Below are 13,796 nucleotides of genomic sequence, written 5' to 3'. Positions count from 1 at the left end.
GTGGAAGGTCAAGTGCAGGCATCACATGTAAAAGCCCTAAACTGAATTGCTAGACTATTGTTGGTGTTGTGGCACTAACAAAGGCTTAATGTTGTGGGTTTTTAACACTGTCTTCAGCATCAGCTAGAGGTGTCTGGGCCATGTCTTTCAGTGCAAAGACATCAATACACTTTCATAAGGTTAACTCAGACCCAGCTGTCAAAAGGTCAACTTTTACTTAGTCATTGAGAATTCTTAAACAGCTTGTTCTGCATTAACCAACTGTTTGTCTTTGTCACATGACAAACATTTGAGTTTCAAATTTGGATACTTGCAGAATTAGTGCTGAAGAGATTGTATTATAAGATCAGTCATCCTGTGAAAATTCCTGGGTAACTTCTTAGGCTTTATCATGACCAACTTTATCATAGATAAGAGGGTTGAGGTTTTACCGTTTTCATTTTTGTTCCATTCATTCAGGGACTTCCAGCTGTCGCCATAACCAGCAGCTGAAGGAGATTGTACACACTGGCTAAGCCCCTAAACTATAGTAAATCAGTAGAGCTTGGTGGTTTTCAGCATCCTCAAGAAAGAAAAGAGATGAAAGCTCATCTAACCTTAGGGGCAAAAAGACAGGACTCACTGAAACTTAGCCTGTTTTCATGAATTCTACCTACTCCGAAGAACAACCTAATGTTAATGTTGCTTTTGGATTTTAATCCACCAAAAGGAAGACGAAGACAGGCCACAAACAAAGCAAGGCTGCTGTCTTACAATACTGTTCAGCCTCCTCCAAACAAGAAGCACGTGCACATCCCACCAACAACAGGAGAATGAAGAAGGGGCTGAACAGAGGGAGCGTAAAGTTAAATCTGAGCAGGACCAATGTCAGGCCCAAAGAGCTCATCAGGTATGTAAATGGTAAATTAAATGGACTGCACTGCTTTTCTAGTCTTCTCAACCACTCAAAGCACTGTACACTACAAACCACATTCACATTCATACAGCACTTTTCTATTACGCACACTCACACACCAAAGATACATCGTTGTGATAGTGATACATCAATTTGGGTTTTGCCCAAGGACACTTCAACATGAACTGGAAGAGCGGGGGATCAAACCACCCCCATGTTAAAAACATCTTCAACAGGCTGACTGCTGAAACTTTTCAGGATTTAATAACAGAGCTAAAAGAGTCCCAATAAAATTTTACACAATGGATAATGTAAAAACCTTTTAAAATACAACGCATTGTTAAAGATGAAACCAGTGGTTTCCAGTCTTTTTGGCTTATGACATCTTACAAAAAACTGTGTAGACAGGGTCACATTTCAGATGTCTATGAGTTGTTAACAGCTCCACCAAATAGTGATTTTTCCCTCTAAACTTCTGGCATGTGTTAATTTCAATAAATGTGCAAATGATCCAAAATCTTACATAAAAATCAAAGATTAGAGAAAAAACAACCCCCCCCCCAACGAATCATTTGACAACCCCTTAAATTTATTTGTCCCTGTCTATAAAACTGTACATAAAATAGTTCAAACTTGCTCCACCTTTGGCAGCTCCAACAGTAAAATGCAGCTTACACACCGATACTTCAGTATTAATCATCTAATGCTGTTATATATGAAAATACATTAGAGGAGCACGCGGGTTACAAGACGGCAAGATGGAACATCCTAACCAGGCGGAACTAAAGTGATACTGGTTTCTGGTAGGTACAGTAACAGCGACGCACACAGGAAGTACTGCGTTGTTTCTGTGTTCAGGTTTCAATTTCAAACTCAAGTCTTGATTTTTGACGTCATGGCGTCTCGGCAGTAGAGTGTAATTAAACCGCACTGTGATTAAAACCATTTTAAGTGGCCGAACATGCCGAAGGTCGTGTCCAGAAGTGTTGTGTGCTCGGACACAAGAGACAGAGAGGAGTACGACGACGGAGAAAAGCCTCTTCATGTCTACTACTGCCTGTGTGGGCAAATGGTTTTGGTGCTGGACTGCCAGCTGGAGAAACTGCCCATGAGGCCCCGGGACCGAGCCAGGGTGATCGACGCGGCCAAACATGCTCACAAGTTCTGCAACGTGGAGGACGAAGAAAACGCGTACATCAAGAGAGCCGAGGGCATCGAGAAGCAGCACCGCAAGAAGTGCGGCAAGTGTGGCCTGCTGCTCTTCTACCAGCACCAGGAGAAGAACAACCCGGCCACCTTCATTTTGGATGGAGCCGTGGTCAAGTTCGGACAGGGCTTCGGCAACACCAGCGTCTACAGTCAGAAGCAGCCGGAAGCACCCAAGAAAGTCCGCGTGATGATGACCAAGCGGACCAAAGACATGGGCAAGTTCAGCTCCGTCACGGTGTCCACCATAGACGAGGAGGAGGAGGAGATCGAGGCCAGGGAGGTGGCGGACTCGTACGCCCAAAACGCCAAAGTGATCGAGAAGCAGCTGGAGAGGAAGGGCATGAGCAAGAGAAGGCTGCAGGAGCTGGCTGAGCTGGAGGCCAAGAAGGCGAAGATGAAGGGCACACTCATTGATAATCAGTTCAAGTAGACGAGTCTCACTGAGGGCCAAAGACTTGCTGTGACTTTTGTCCTGTGGATGCATTCACCTGCACTAAACCACAGTGGGTCCTGCAGCTCGACTGAACTGATCTGTCCGGTATTGGCCCACCAGTTTGTCTGGGGCAACAGCACTCCAGTGGACAAAAAGAGTTGCATATATTTGGACACAGGGGAAAAGGACTGGTTATATGTGTGGGTGTTGCATATTATGATACTGGTCTTGGGGATCACCATCTTAACATAGATCTTTAAGTTACAGACCAGTTATAGACCGTTTGAATTTGTTTAAAATGTTATTTTGTACAAAATTAAAAGACAAAATAAACTTGTTTGGTATTTGTAAGGCATTTGTTTTTGGTGTAATATTTACTGTGATATCTGCAAGCCTGTTTGAAATTGGGAATTCAAGGCCATTGATGGTTGTAAATACTGTCAAATATTGTGTAAAGGTTTTGAAAGAGTGTTTTGGTGCAGCAGATTTCTCAACACCTTAAATAAGACTGAATCAGTAAAACATGCTAAAGGGGATTTGTATGTAAACTTGCAAGAGCTGAAGTGATTGATTGTCAAAAAAGTAGTTTGCAACACTTTGATTACTGACTAATTGTTTTAAGACATATCAGGAATTTTGTAAAAATATTTCTGACATGTAGTCTAAATAATTACTAAATGAATAGAAAAAAATATCTCAAGATAAATCAATGATTAATATATTTTTTCATTGCAACCTTAAAAACAGGATTACAAAACATCAATGCACCTTTACCCACTGAAAACATTTTGGCAGGACACAGAAGGAGCAGCACAGGTGTAAATAATAAACTTAGTGATGGTTGAATAAGTCTGGAGTTCAGTCATTAAACAGAAGTGAATCTAGTATTTGTACCGTATATTGTTATGCCCCTAAAGGTTTGATCAAATCAGTCCTATATTTTCAGTTATGATCATAATTGAAAACCACAAAATTCAAGTATTTTATTATTCATTCATATACAGTCATTTCTGTATGTGAATTTATCCACCCCAAATTTGCATACTCACTAGGAAATTAAGAATAATTCTAGTTGAAAACATCTATATTGCATGTTTTTATCCTTTGGTATTAAAATATGAAAGTGTATCATGTGTAATGCTTGAATGATTCATATAGACAGACATTTGAGGCTTTCTGTGTCAGACAGTGATTCATGAGAAGATGGATAAATGTAGGCCAGTGTCTATCTGGCAGGTCAGATCCTTAATGTGGGTCACAATAATAGAGGACAGATTAGGAGAACAATGTGTTTTGTAGACTGGATCACAATTTGGCCACAGTAGATAAATTAAAAGTATTTAGGGCTGCAGGTCGACACTTCCTGTCCTGCGGTAAAGATTAAAACTTAAAAAAATGTTTAATGGTTATACAAAAATGCAACAATGTAAAGTTTACAGTAATTTTTATTTACTTCTCAGGAGTATGTGATGGTCCAGAATGTATAAAATGATTTTTTTAATACACGCAGATTTAGAGGTCCCATGGCTCTGAATATACAAAAGTTTTTTCAGTTTGGATATTTGAAATTGTCAAACAGGAAAAGTCTGAGTGGAACTAATAATTTAAAAAAAATCAAATGAAACAATTAGGGATGTTATTAATCACATCTGTGCTTTTTCTCCTGTGACATGTCAAAATGTTTGTAAGGCGCCTGAAGGGTTTTATCATAAGACATCCACAGAAAATGTCTCTTTCTTTTGAGAGATTGATAAGATTGGCTCATGACAAGGTTAACTCATGATCTCTGACGCCCTGGAACCTGGTTAAAATGAAAGATCTCTGTTTTTTGTAGAACAGTCATAGAAGCACCCCTGTGGTTTGCTTTCTGTGTTGTATAACAGTTGTACACATTGTGTTATATAATGAAGTAGTTCTGGGGGTTTGTACTCCACATGACCAGATCTGTTTTAACAAAGCAACAGACTGTGGCGTGGACACAGGCATTCGTCAACTGTCTGGGCTTTGTGATCACAGCCAGTTGTTTCTTCTCGTGAAGCAACAGTAAAGCTTAAAGCAAAACAGCAAGAGACTTCAGAGTTTTTTAAATTCATGTACGCCATTGGTATGACTGGCCCTTTCTCCATGTGGGGACCTCCCAGACAGATCAGTAACGACCCCTAGTTATCAAACAAGTGAATGCTGTGCACATTAAAATTTAAATAGTAAATCTATATATGAATATATAATTTAATTTGTATTCTATATAAATGTGTATGTAGAATACAAATAAACATACATTTTTGCTATTTTCTACTAGCTCAGTGATGAATATTACATACTGAGTGTGCAGAGATATCATGTTGACACCAATTTTCAACTGTTACCATACATGAAACAGGAAGGTGGTGGTGATGTTTTTTCTTATATTGGATTATAAACTACAGTCTCATAAGAGATGCTTTGATAGAGAGGCACAAACATCAAGAGAGGAAACAAAATGATGTTAACTTTTGCAAGCATGCAAATAAAGTCTGTTTACTCATTTACTCACCTACATTGCACTAAACTCCCTTGACCTGAGTATATTTGGTAATTTAGCCTTCACTGTTATCACTGCAGTATTGCTTCACATACTGGTCAGGAACTTTTATAGAGTAAACAGTTTGATCAGGTGATCGATTCAGATATACATCGACAAGATACGTTCTTTACAATTTAAGAGACTGTTTCAAAACAGTTATAAGATTCACTACGAGTCCGGTTCAAAGTGAGTGTGAAAGAGAAAATATATCTCAACCTTGTAAAGTCAGTTTAGTGCATGTCATGCAGGTATATAGGATGGAGGAATTATGTTGCTGTTATGGACACTGAGTATCAATTTTAGTCACATGCGCAGTCATTTAACCTCCTAGGACCTGGCGTCCACATATGTGGACCTCACATTTTGGGTTCTCTAGACCACAATAATAACTTTTTCTCAACAAGGGCCTGGTGACCACATATGAGGATATTATACTGCTACTCAGTAATCGAAATTTAAAACTAATGTCCTCATATGTGGACATCATTTTTCTCAGGTCCCAATCAGCCTAAATAGCAAAGAGAAATTAAAAATGCACGCCATGCAAGAGTTCGGGTCTTAGGAGGTTAAGGTACCTGGAAAAGTAGTATTGTAATTTTCCTACCAAAAAGAAAATGTATCATGTCACCTTTTTTACCAGTCTACAATCTACATTCACATTATAAGTAACCTATAAAATAAGAGTCTTGGAATTAAACCAGAAAAACAAGCTGCTTTAGTGTGTGAGTAACCTGGACTGTGTCACGAGTTGTCATGTTCATGTTTCTGCTGAGTGACATGATTTTTAGGTCTGACATCACTGTTGTGGACCGTCGTCTCAGTAGGTTTCCAGTCCTCCTGTCCAACAGGCAGGGCAGCGGGGTTTGTCACTTCCTGATAATAAGCGAGGAAGAGTGACATCCGGTTTGGTCCGGGAATCATCCAATCAGCGTCGACTCCAGAAGTGCCGGGCCAAATAACATACTTTGGTGCATGTTGTATTGCTGATCAAAACCGAATAAGAGGTAATAACTGGAAACGCCATCGCCAGAAGAATACAAACAGGACCATACTTACATCCGTCCCATACAACGGGTATGAAGCATGTCGCTTTCCAACAGTGTGAAGTACAATATTAGCAATTTAAGTTGACTCTACTGCGAGCATGCGTGTGAACGTTAGCCATTTAGCCTGCTAGCTAACTCTGGAGCGCCATTCATTTTGACAAGTGAAGTATTCTAACAAAGCAAGGAAGGGGAAAGAAAATGAGGTTCTTGTAGTATTTGTCACTTTGGCATCTTATTTGCCCTTTGCAGCAACTGAAATCGCCTTTCGGACGGTCTCTTTCTGTTGTCACAAATAAGGCGAGTTCATGAAGTAACCTAGCTAGCCAAGGCGCTCTGTGCTAACGCTAAGCTATTCTGACAACCACGGCACTCCATGCGCGGGCTGCAGGTGTCAGTCTGTTTACGTCAGCTGTCTAAAGCTGCTACCGGCATGTCCTTAATACGCTGACCAACATATATTTAATTCACAGTCTGTTTGGCATGTGCTTGATACTTGATACCTTTATTGTGAAAATGTATGGCTATAGTGCAGTGGTGAAACCTGTAGCGATAGAAACCCTTTTGGGGGATGGAGGTTGAGATACAAATGTTCTTTGTGATAAGTAATCTTGAAATTAAGTTATCATATTTTGGATTTTAGTAGCAGGTTGCTTAGTGAGTGACTGCTTAAAGACTGCAACCCTCAAACATCAGCAGGCTCTTGATACTTATACTTGTAATGCGCTGCCAGGCCTGTACTGCAGTTGTCTTTGCTTCTGCCTTGGTTTGGGGGCTTTCTGCCATCACCATGGTCTTCAGAAAGTGAAATACACTCAAGGCAGGTGACTAATTAACTGCTCGAGAACATTGCCCTTATTGGCACAAAAAAATTCATTGAGCTTTTTGTCATGGGGTCCTTGTGCTGCTGCATCTATTTGAGCAGACAAAATGTGTCTGTAACATTCTGTATTAATTCTGCTGTTTCATTTGTTGGTCAGTTGCAAAGAGGGTTTTCTTCAAGTCTTGTCTGTCATGTACCACACTCGTGTTCTGTGCCCTGACTTGCTCACAGTTACTAATACTTATATTCTTACTTCTTAAAACGGTGTACTAAACAACTGACTCTGAAACACCTAATTATAGGGGATGGCCATATTGGTAAATCCCTCTATCATGTTGTATTTAGTGATATATCCATAAGATATTAAATTAGGTCTAGAGGCTGTTTGTAGATAAAATAAAAATATAAACATATGGTAATGCCGCTTTCTGGCTAATCTAGGGAATGAATTACCTGAGTAACCTTAGTAAAATCAGCTCTTAGACAATTTGATAAGTCAATGAGCACAGAACCTAAACAAGACAAAAAAATTGCACTGTCACTGTCCAAAATAGTTATTGACCTCACTATTCACTGAATACTGTATCTTCCACCTATATTTAGATGTAGTCCCAATATATTGTTGCTGTATTCACTTATTTACACTCTCTTCCTCTCTCTGTGCAGAGGTATGGATGCAGAGGGTTTTGGGGAGCTGCTCCAGCAGGCAGAGCAGCTGGCTGCAGAGACGGAAGCAGTGTCAGAGCTGCCGCACGTTGAGAGGAACCTCCAGGAGATCCAGCAGGCAGGAGAGAGGCTTCGATCGCGCACCTTGACGCGCACATCACAAGATGCTGCAGACGTAAAAGCGTAAGAAAAATGTCATGTTCACATGTGGTCACCATCCTGAGTCACAAAAGTCTCATAAACTGTGAGAAGAACAGTTACAATCTATGTGGTCTCACCACAGTTTACCAGTCTGTTGCGACTCAAGGCAGTTCATATATGTTGTATGTTACTCTTTAACTTAAAATCATGTTTTTTGTGCAAGTTGTAATAACTTCATTTCCAAATTTTTCACATCATGCAGCTCTAACTGAACCCCTTACAGCAAGTAACCACTGCATACACATAACATTTAGTGCAGATGTGTGTTCACTGGGAAGAAACCCAGACACAAAGATGGATCTCAGAATCTTAAGAATTGATATTGGATCATTCAAATAAAGATCAAGATTGATTTGATTTTTTTTTTTTTTTAAACCAACCTTTTTCATTGTAGAGTAATAGATCCTTGCATATTTAAAATCCAAATATTTGTGACATCTTTCCATTGTTGTGCTGGATTCTGTCTCATGTGTCTGAAGATTGTACCTTTTTATATGACATTGACATTCTTAAAGTGGCCATGGATAATATAGTATTAAGCACAGTTAACTGCCAAATTGTTGATATGAATAAAAAAAAGTTAATTTCACTAAAGTAATTTTCAGTGATCCTCTCACATCTGCATATTATTTTGGGGTATGGGCTCCTTTTTTAGGAAATATGTAAAATAGTTGAATTGAGTCATTTTCACCCATTAGATATTTAATAAATACCATTATTTTATAATTAGTTTTCCTTATAAATGTTTTAACATAAACCCTGAGTAATTTTTATGGAGCTGGTGTGGTGTGATCTTTATAGTGCTGCAATAGTTGCAAAGCCTTGTGCGCCCTCTTGTGGGTGTCAAGCACAACTACAGTTCTTTCTAAGTTGTTTCTCAGTTTAGTCCTTCAGTCATGTTCATTCGTTCTCATCACCTCTCTGTCTCACTCTCAGGTCAATCCTCCTTGGTTCCAGAGGCTTAGACATCTTCCACATTTCTCAGAGGTTGGAAAGTCTAAGTGCTGCTACCACTTTTGAGCCCCTGGAGCCGGTCAAAGACACTGACATACAGGTATGAATGACATAACAGACCATGAGTCCAGATAGCTGCTAGCCTAGCAGCCTTATCACACTCGTATTGATTGTTTCACTAGAGAAACACTAACCACTGAATATTTTTTTTGTCAAATGCAGAAGGACACAGTCCACTTTATATTGTTTCAAATGTCAAAATGGTAGCGGGTGATGGTAATTGATCTTGAAGCCATCTTTGGCTGAGCATATGTAATTCAAATTAACCAGAGGTTGTTTTTGGGCTAAGGAATAAAAATAATATTACTTGGCTACAGCTGAGAAAGTGTAAGTGCAACAGTAACAAAGTCTCTTAGTTTAGGTCTGGAGGATGAAATGTTACTGAATGTTATTAAGGGACCCTTCAGTGAATAAATCATGAGGAAAACGTTTGCAGCTTCACTAGCAGGCTTTGTTTTTGTTGACCGTGGAGAAAGGTCATTGCAGTTGTCAAAGATGTAGTGATGAGCTCTAATTGTGTAGCAGGGAGAGGAAGAAGTGTTGTGTTTGTGGTAACGGACACTTAATTATCATGACTTAATTACAGCAGATGAAAAAATGGTAGGTTTGCTTCCTGTGGAAATATTATCTGATTATGGACTAAGATTAACGAGCACCTGGTGGACATATGGTAAGAGAAATACTGTCATGCAGTCAATTTGTGTTTGCCTTAAATCTGGAAAAAAAAGGTGCCATTTGCTTTCAACATATTTTGGTGTCTTCACTTCAATTAATATATCAAGAAACTGAAGCGAGGATTGATTAAGATTGATTAAGATCCACAATCAATAAGCAGACAACTCCAGGAGGTAGTAAACCGAGAAAAGTAGCAGAAGCATAAAGCAGTTTCCCCTGTGCCACTAAATCCTTATCCTTAAACCTTATTTTGGTTAAATCTTACGTGCATTAAAATAAGAATAATGCCTAAAATAAGCTTCGTTTTTGAGTAAAAACATGATTCTAGTGTCAGTTGCAGTTTTGATTAGCTGCAGCACATATTAGACCAGTCAGTGTTTCTTTGTCTTGAATATTGTTTGCTCCAGTTTAACTTTTTTTTTTTTTTTTTTCAATGTATCCACTTATTTCTATTTTTCTGTCCAGCTTTCCTTCTTTTACATTTACTCATCTGTTTTCATTCTTCTTGGTCAAATGGATATTTGCTAGCCTGTGTGGGTTTGACTGACTGACTGACTAACTGGAAGAGCACTTACACAAACACACACACTCCCTCTCTGCACTTGCTCTATTCCCCTTATTGGTTTATAAGGAGACAGTGCATTACAGTTTCATTTCAGTATAAATGTACTATATCTTGTTCAGTGTTACAGACAAAACCACAGCTCCATTTGAAGTCAGCACAGATAGGAGCACTGTATTGGCATTCATTTTAAAGCCTGTATATTCAGTGATATTATATTCATGTTTTTATTAAAACAAATAACACTGCTTTAAAAAAGAATGCAATGGCCCTTTTAGGTTTTCTCTTAATGGCTCATTCAACCATAAACACAATGACAACTAAACAGGAGATGATGCAGTCATAGTCTAAATGCAGAATGGGCTTTAAGAAAAACTCTCCATCAAATCTGCATTTCAGTGGTATAATGAGCCTTTTGTCCTAACAGTATTTTAAACCATGGCTAAATCAGAGTATTGTGATACAGGATTTTATAATGGACTCCATTATACTGAAAGGTGTTTCTAATATTTTATCTACCTTATCTACATCAATGTCTGTTCAGTTTGAAATACCAAAACAACAGGTAAAACTTCTAGTGTATAATAAATAGACCACTTGGAGAAAACTGAGCCAAGTTCTGAAGAACGTTACGCTGCATCACAGCAGACTTTTTCTTCTCCTACAGATGGGCATTTAATGTTGTGTTGGCAGAGTCTCAGTCACTTCACATCACTAAGTACATTGAGGAGAAAAGAGGTTAAGTGGTACTGAGATATTACAAGACAGCAGCACGATATTAGTTTGACATACCAGGTGTAGGACAAAAGACAACAGCATCACTTTCAGTAAAAATAAGATGTGTTCCACTAGACTAAACACACATTCTCTGCCATCCAAGACTCATTACACTGTAAAGGCATTGGTCTATCAGCTAAAACTTTGATATCAAAGAAATTGCGCATGCGCTGTATCATACTGATGAACGCTGGCTGGAAGGTAACTAGAAAAACATACAACTAGACAAAAACTTCTTGAATGACATTAGATTTTAAAGATGCAGCAGAGCAGAGCCTGGCGTCAGATGTTTGGGCCTCTGGGCTGTAAAACAGGCCCGTATCAGATACTTACAATCAGCTGGACCAGTGGGTCGATTTTATCAGATGATATTGGCCTATCACATAGATCGGTATCGCCATTTACTGTACGTTGTCTGATATCTGCCAAGATGAAAACAATGCAGAAAAAGATGCTTGGGGCAATTTAGAAATGGTGTCATCACATAGTTTGTCTCAGCACTATCTGCAGCACATGTAACAGAGTGCACTTCACAGCTGAGCAGATGGTGGTGCAGAGTCTTCACTGTGTTGCTAACTGCTTTGTGAAATACATTGCAGAAAAAGTTAATACTCAACAACTTCATAATTTTCCCTTTTCAATATATCTCAAAATTATATAGATTATATATAAAGAATACCGGCCAGTATATTGATATCAGAATTTTTTTTTCCCCTAAGATCGATGTCAGCATACCCACCTCCCTCACTCAGATTGAACTTTGAACTGCGAAATCGTTAGACTCTCCGATGTCCAGTTTGAGGCGGTGGAGTTCACCTGTCATTCAGGAAATATTGTATGTTTATATTCTTTTGTACAGTAACTGCAACTGGCAAAATAATACAAGCAAGAGAGAATACCTAATAATGTCAGTATCAATCAGAACCAATAATGATCATGTGTATCAGATTGTTGCAACCCTACCATGTATAGTATCTTATCGCTTTGAGTACTCAGACTTCATTGTGTAGCAGCACCAGTGTGTATCTGGTGAGAAACCGTAGAAGGAAATGACACAAAGGAAGTGCAAACATGCTGTCGGTGTTTGAATGTGCGCTTGTATAAATGTGTGTATGTATGTTTGTGCATGAGTGAGCTGATAAATGCCTCCTCGTCTCCTGGAACACACACACTTACAGTACTGAGAGCACTGGTGTGTGAGTTATGCGTCTGTATGTGTGGTTGAGCGCAAATTAGTCTAGATCTTACTATAGAAGCCGGTATAGGCACACAGCCCTAGATTTAAGGCTTCATGGACCATGTATCTTATCTACACATTTAATAAGATGGTTTTTGTTTATTTCTAAATGAGGTTTTCTTTCTGTTTCTCTTTATTTCTCACCCCTTTGTCAGATATTTAAGATCTTCTTAAGTTTAAGATCTATTTAAATAATTCAACGGGATGTTTCAGCAAATTTAAATCATTTTATAGCCCAAACACTTCAGAAATGATATTGTATAATTCGTTGTTGTCACTCCTGTGGCCAGGCGGCATATAGAACTTCATGAATCATGGTACACAATTCTGTTGTATTAATCAACATTATGAAGTCATATTTCTGCACAGTCTAAACATATGGATATCACTTAGAAATAGACACTTATATAGATACACGATCTGTCATCAATCGACAGAATATTGATTTGTCAACCTGATTCATAATTTAAATCATTTATCAATAAAACTGCCAAAGATTTGATGGTTCCAGCTTCTTAAATGCAAGAATTTGGTGCTTGTCCTTGTCATAACAATGAAGTTAACTCAGTGTTTTGTGGGACCAAACAAAACAAGACATCTGATGACATCACCTGGGACTCACCTCAATTTTCAATTAATCAAATAATAAAATAATTGGTATTAATATATTCATAGTGGAAGAAGATCTTCACGTTATTGTTTTTGTTACACATTGTCCAAATCATTATTATTTTACACTATTATTTGTATGCCAGAAAGGGTTGGGTAGCAAACAGATTTTATTGATTCTCTCTTTTCTTTTTTTTTTTACCATTTTTTGTTCTCGTCTCATCTTCAGGAAAGCCAATTCTCTACACCTAAACCTAATCCTACATAACACATCTGTGTACAGATGTACCCTGGGCTATCACCACATTGTAGATTATTTTACAATTATCCTTGTTTTATTGTCTTTCAGTATGGCATTAGTACTCTATGTTCTGTGTTGTGTTTCATCCGTGACAACCAGGGCTTATTTGTTCTACTGTCATGTATACAAAGGTAAACAGAGGAGGATGACAAACAGAAACAGAGAATGTGAAACAGCGAGACAGGAAAAAATCTGAGAAAGTATATCACATTGGAAAAAATGGATAGAAAAATGAAACTGTAGAAGTGGAAGGCGGAGAGCGATACTGATAGAAAAATGGCGACTGGCTGCGATTTTTTTTTATCGTCTCTGTGTCCTCGTCTCACTTTTCACTGTTCCATCTTTCTCTGCCAGGGCTCTATCTCTCTCTGCTTTTCCTCACCTCACTCTCTTTCAGCTGCTGCCTCTGCTCACTCTCCCTTTCTTCTCTACTTTACCTTCTTTTCTCTCCGATTTTTTCCTCCCTCTCCCATTTTCATCCTTTCTCTCCCTCCCTTTTCTCTTCTTCTGCCCTCCCCAACCCCATACATACACACACATATCCCTCAGCAGTGATGGCATGCGTTCAGCGGATGCAGTTGGCTAAGCCCAGAGCATCTGCTGGGATAGACGAACAGTACTGACATTGCTTCACAAGATATGTGTGTGTTGTGTGCTGTGTTTGCATGCCTGTATCTGTGTCAGCCCCGATCGATTGCTGGCATATACAGTGTATCTCCATGTGCTTATGAATGAGTGTGTGTGTGTGTGTGTGTGTGTGTGTGTGTGTGTGTGTGTGTGTGTGTGTG

The 13,796-nt window shown here is 38.9% G+C and overlaps 2 protein-coding genes and 1 non-coding gene across 4 annotated transcripts in view; 2 read left to right on the top strand and 1 right to left on the bottom strand.

The window, feature by feature from the left end:
• The first annotated feature begins 1,516 nt into the window (after positions 1 to 1,516).
• steep1 (STING1 ER exit protein 1) lies at positions 1,517 to 2,888 on the top strand. The gene has a single exon (XM_023421248.2). The coding sequence runs from the start codon at positions 1,857 to 1,859 to the stop codon at positions 2,532 to 2,534; it is 678 nt and encodes a 225-aa protein (XP_023277016.1). The 5' UTR covers positions 1,517 to 1,856; the 3' UTR covers positions 2,535 to 2,888.
• Positions 2,889 to 5,956: 3,068 nt separating this feature from the next.
• Positions 5,957 to 13,796, top strand: part of nup93 (nucleoporin 93) — a 26,768-nt gene continuing 18,928 nt past the window's right edge. The window contains exons 1-3 of one of the 2 annotated variants that reach the window (XM_023421345.2): positions 5,957 to 6,104; positions 7,633 to 7,815; positions 8,770 to 8,887. In XM_023421345.2, coding sequence (XP_023277113.1) covers positions 7,637 to 7,815; positions 8,770 to 8,887 — 297 coding nt within the window. In that variant the 5' untranslated portion in view covers positions 5,957 to 6,104; positions 7,633 to 7,636. Of the gene's footprint in view, positions 6,175 to 7,632; positions 7,816 to 8,769; positions 8,888 to 13,796 lie in introns of both variants that reach the window. The other variant, XM_023421344.2, reaches the window with a different exon arrangement.
• Positions 11,507 to 11,583, bottom strand: LOC111666120 (small nucleolar RNA U2-19). Its single transcript, XR_002761564.1, has one exon. It is a non-coding gene; the product is annotated as a small nucleolar RNA U2-19 (small nucleolar RNA).

Source organism: Seriola lalandi, unplaced genomic scaffold (genome assembly GCF_002814215.2).
Source record: "Seriola lalandi dorsalis isolate HSWRI2012SDOR001 ecotype SW California unplaced genomic scaffold, Sedor1 jcf7180002054671, whole genome shotgun sequence".
Lineage (NCBI taxonomy): Eukaryota > Metazoa > Chordata > Actinopteri > Carangiformes > Carangidae > Seriola > Seriola lalandi.
The sequence above is the reverse complement of the archived record's forward strand: the minus strand, read 5'-3'. Positions and strand labels throughout refer to the sequence as shown.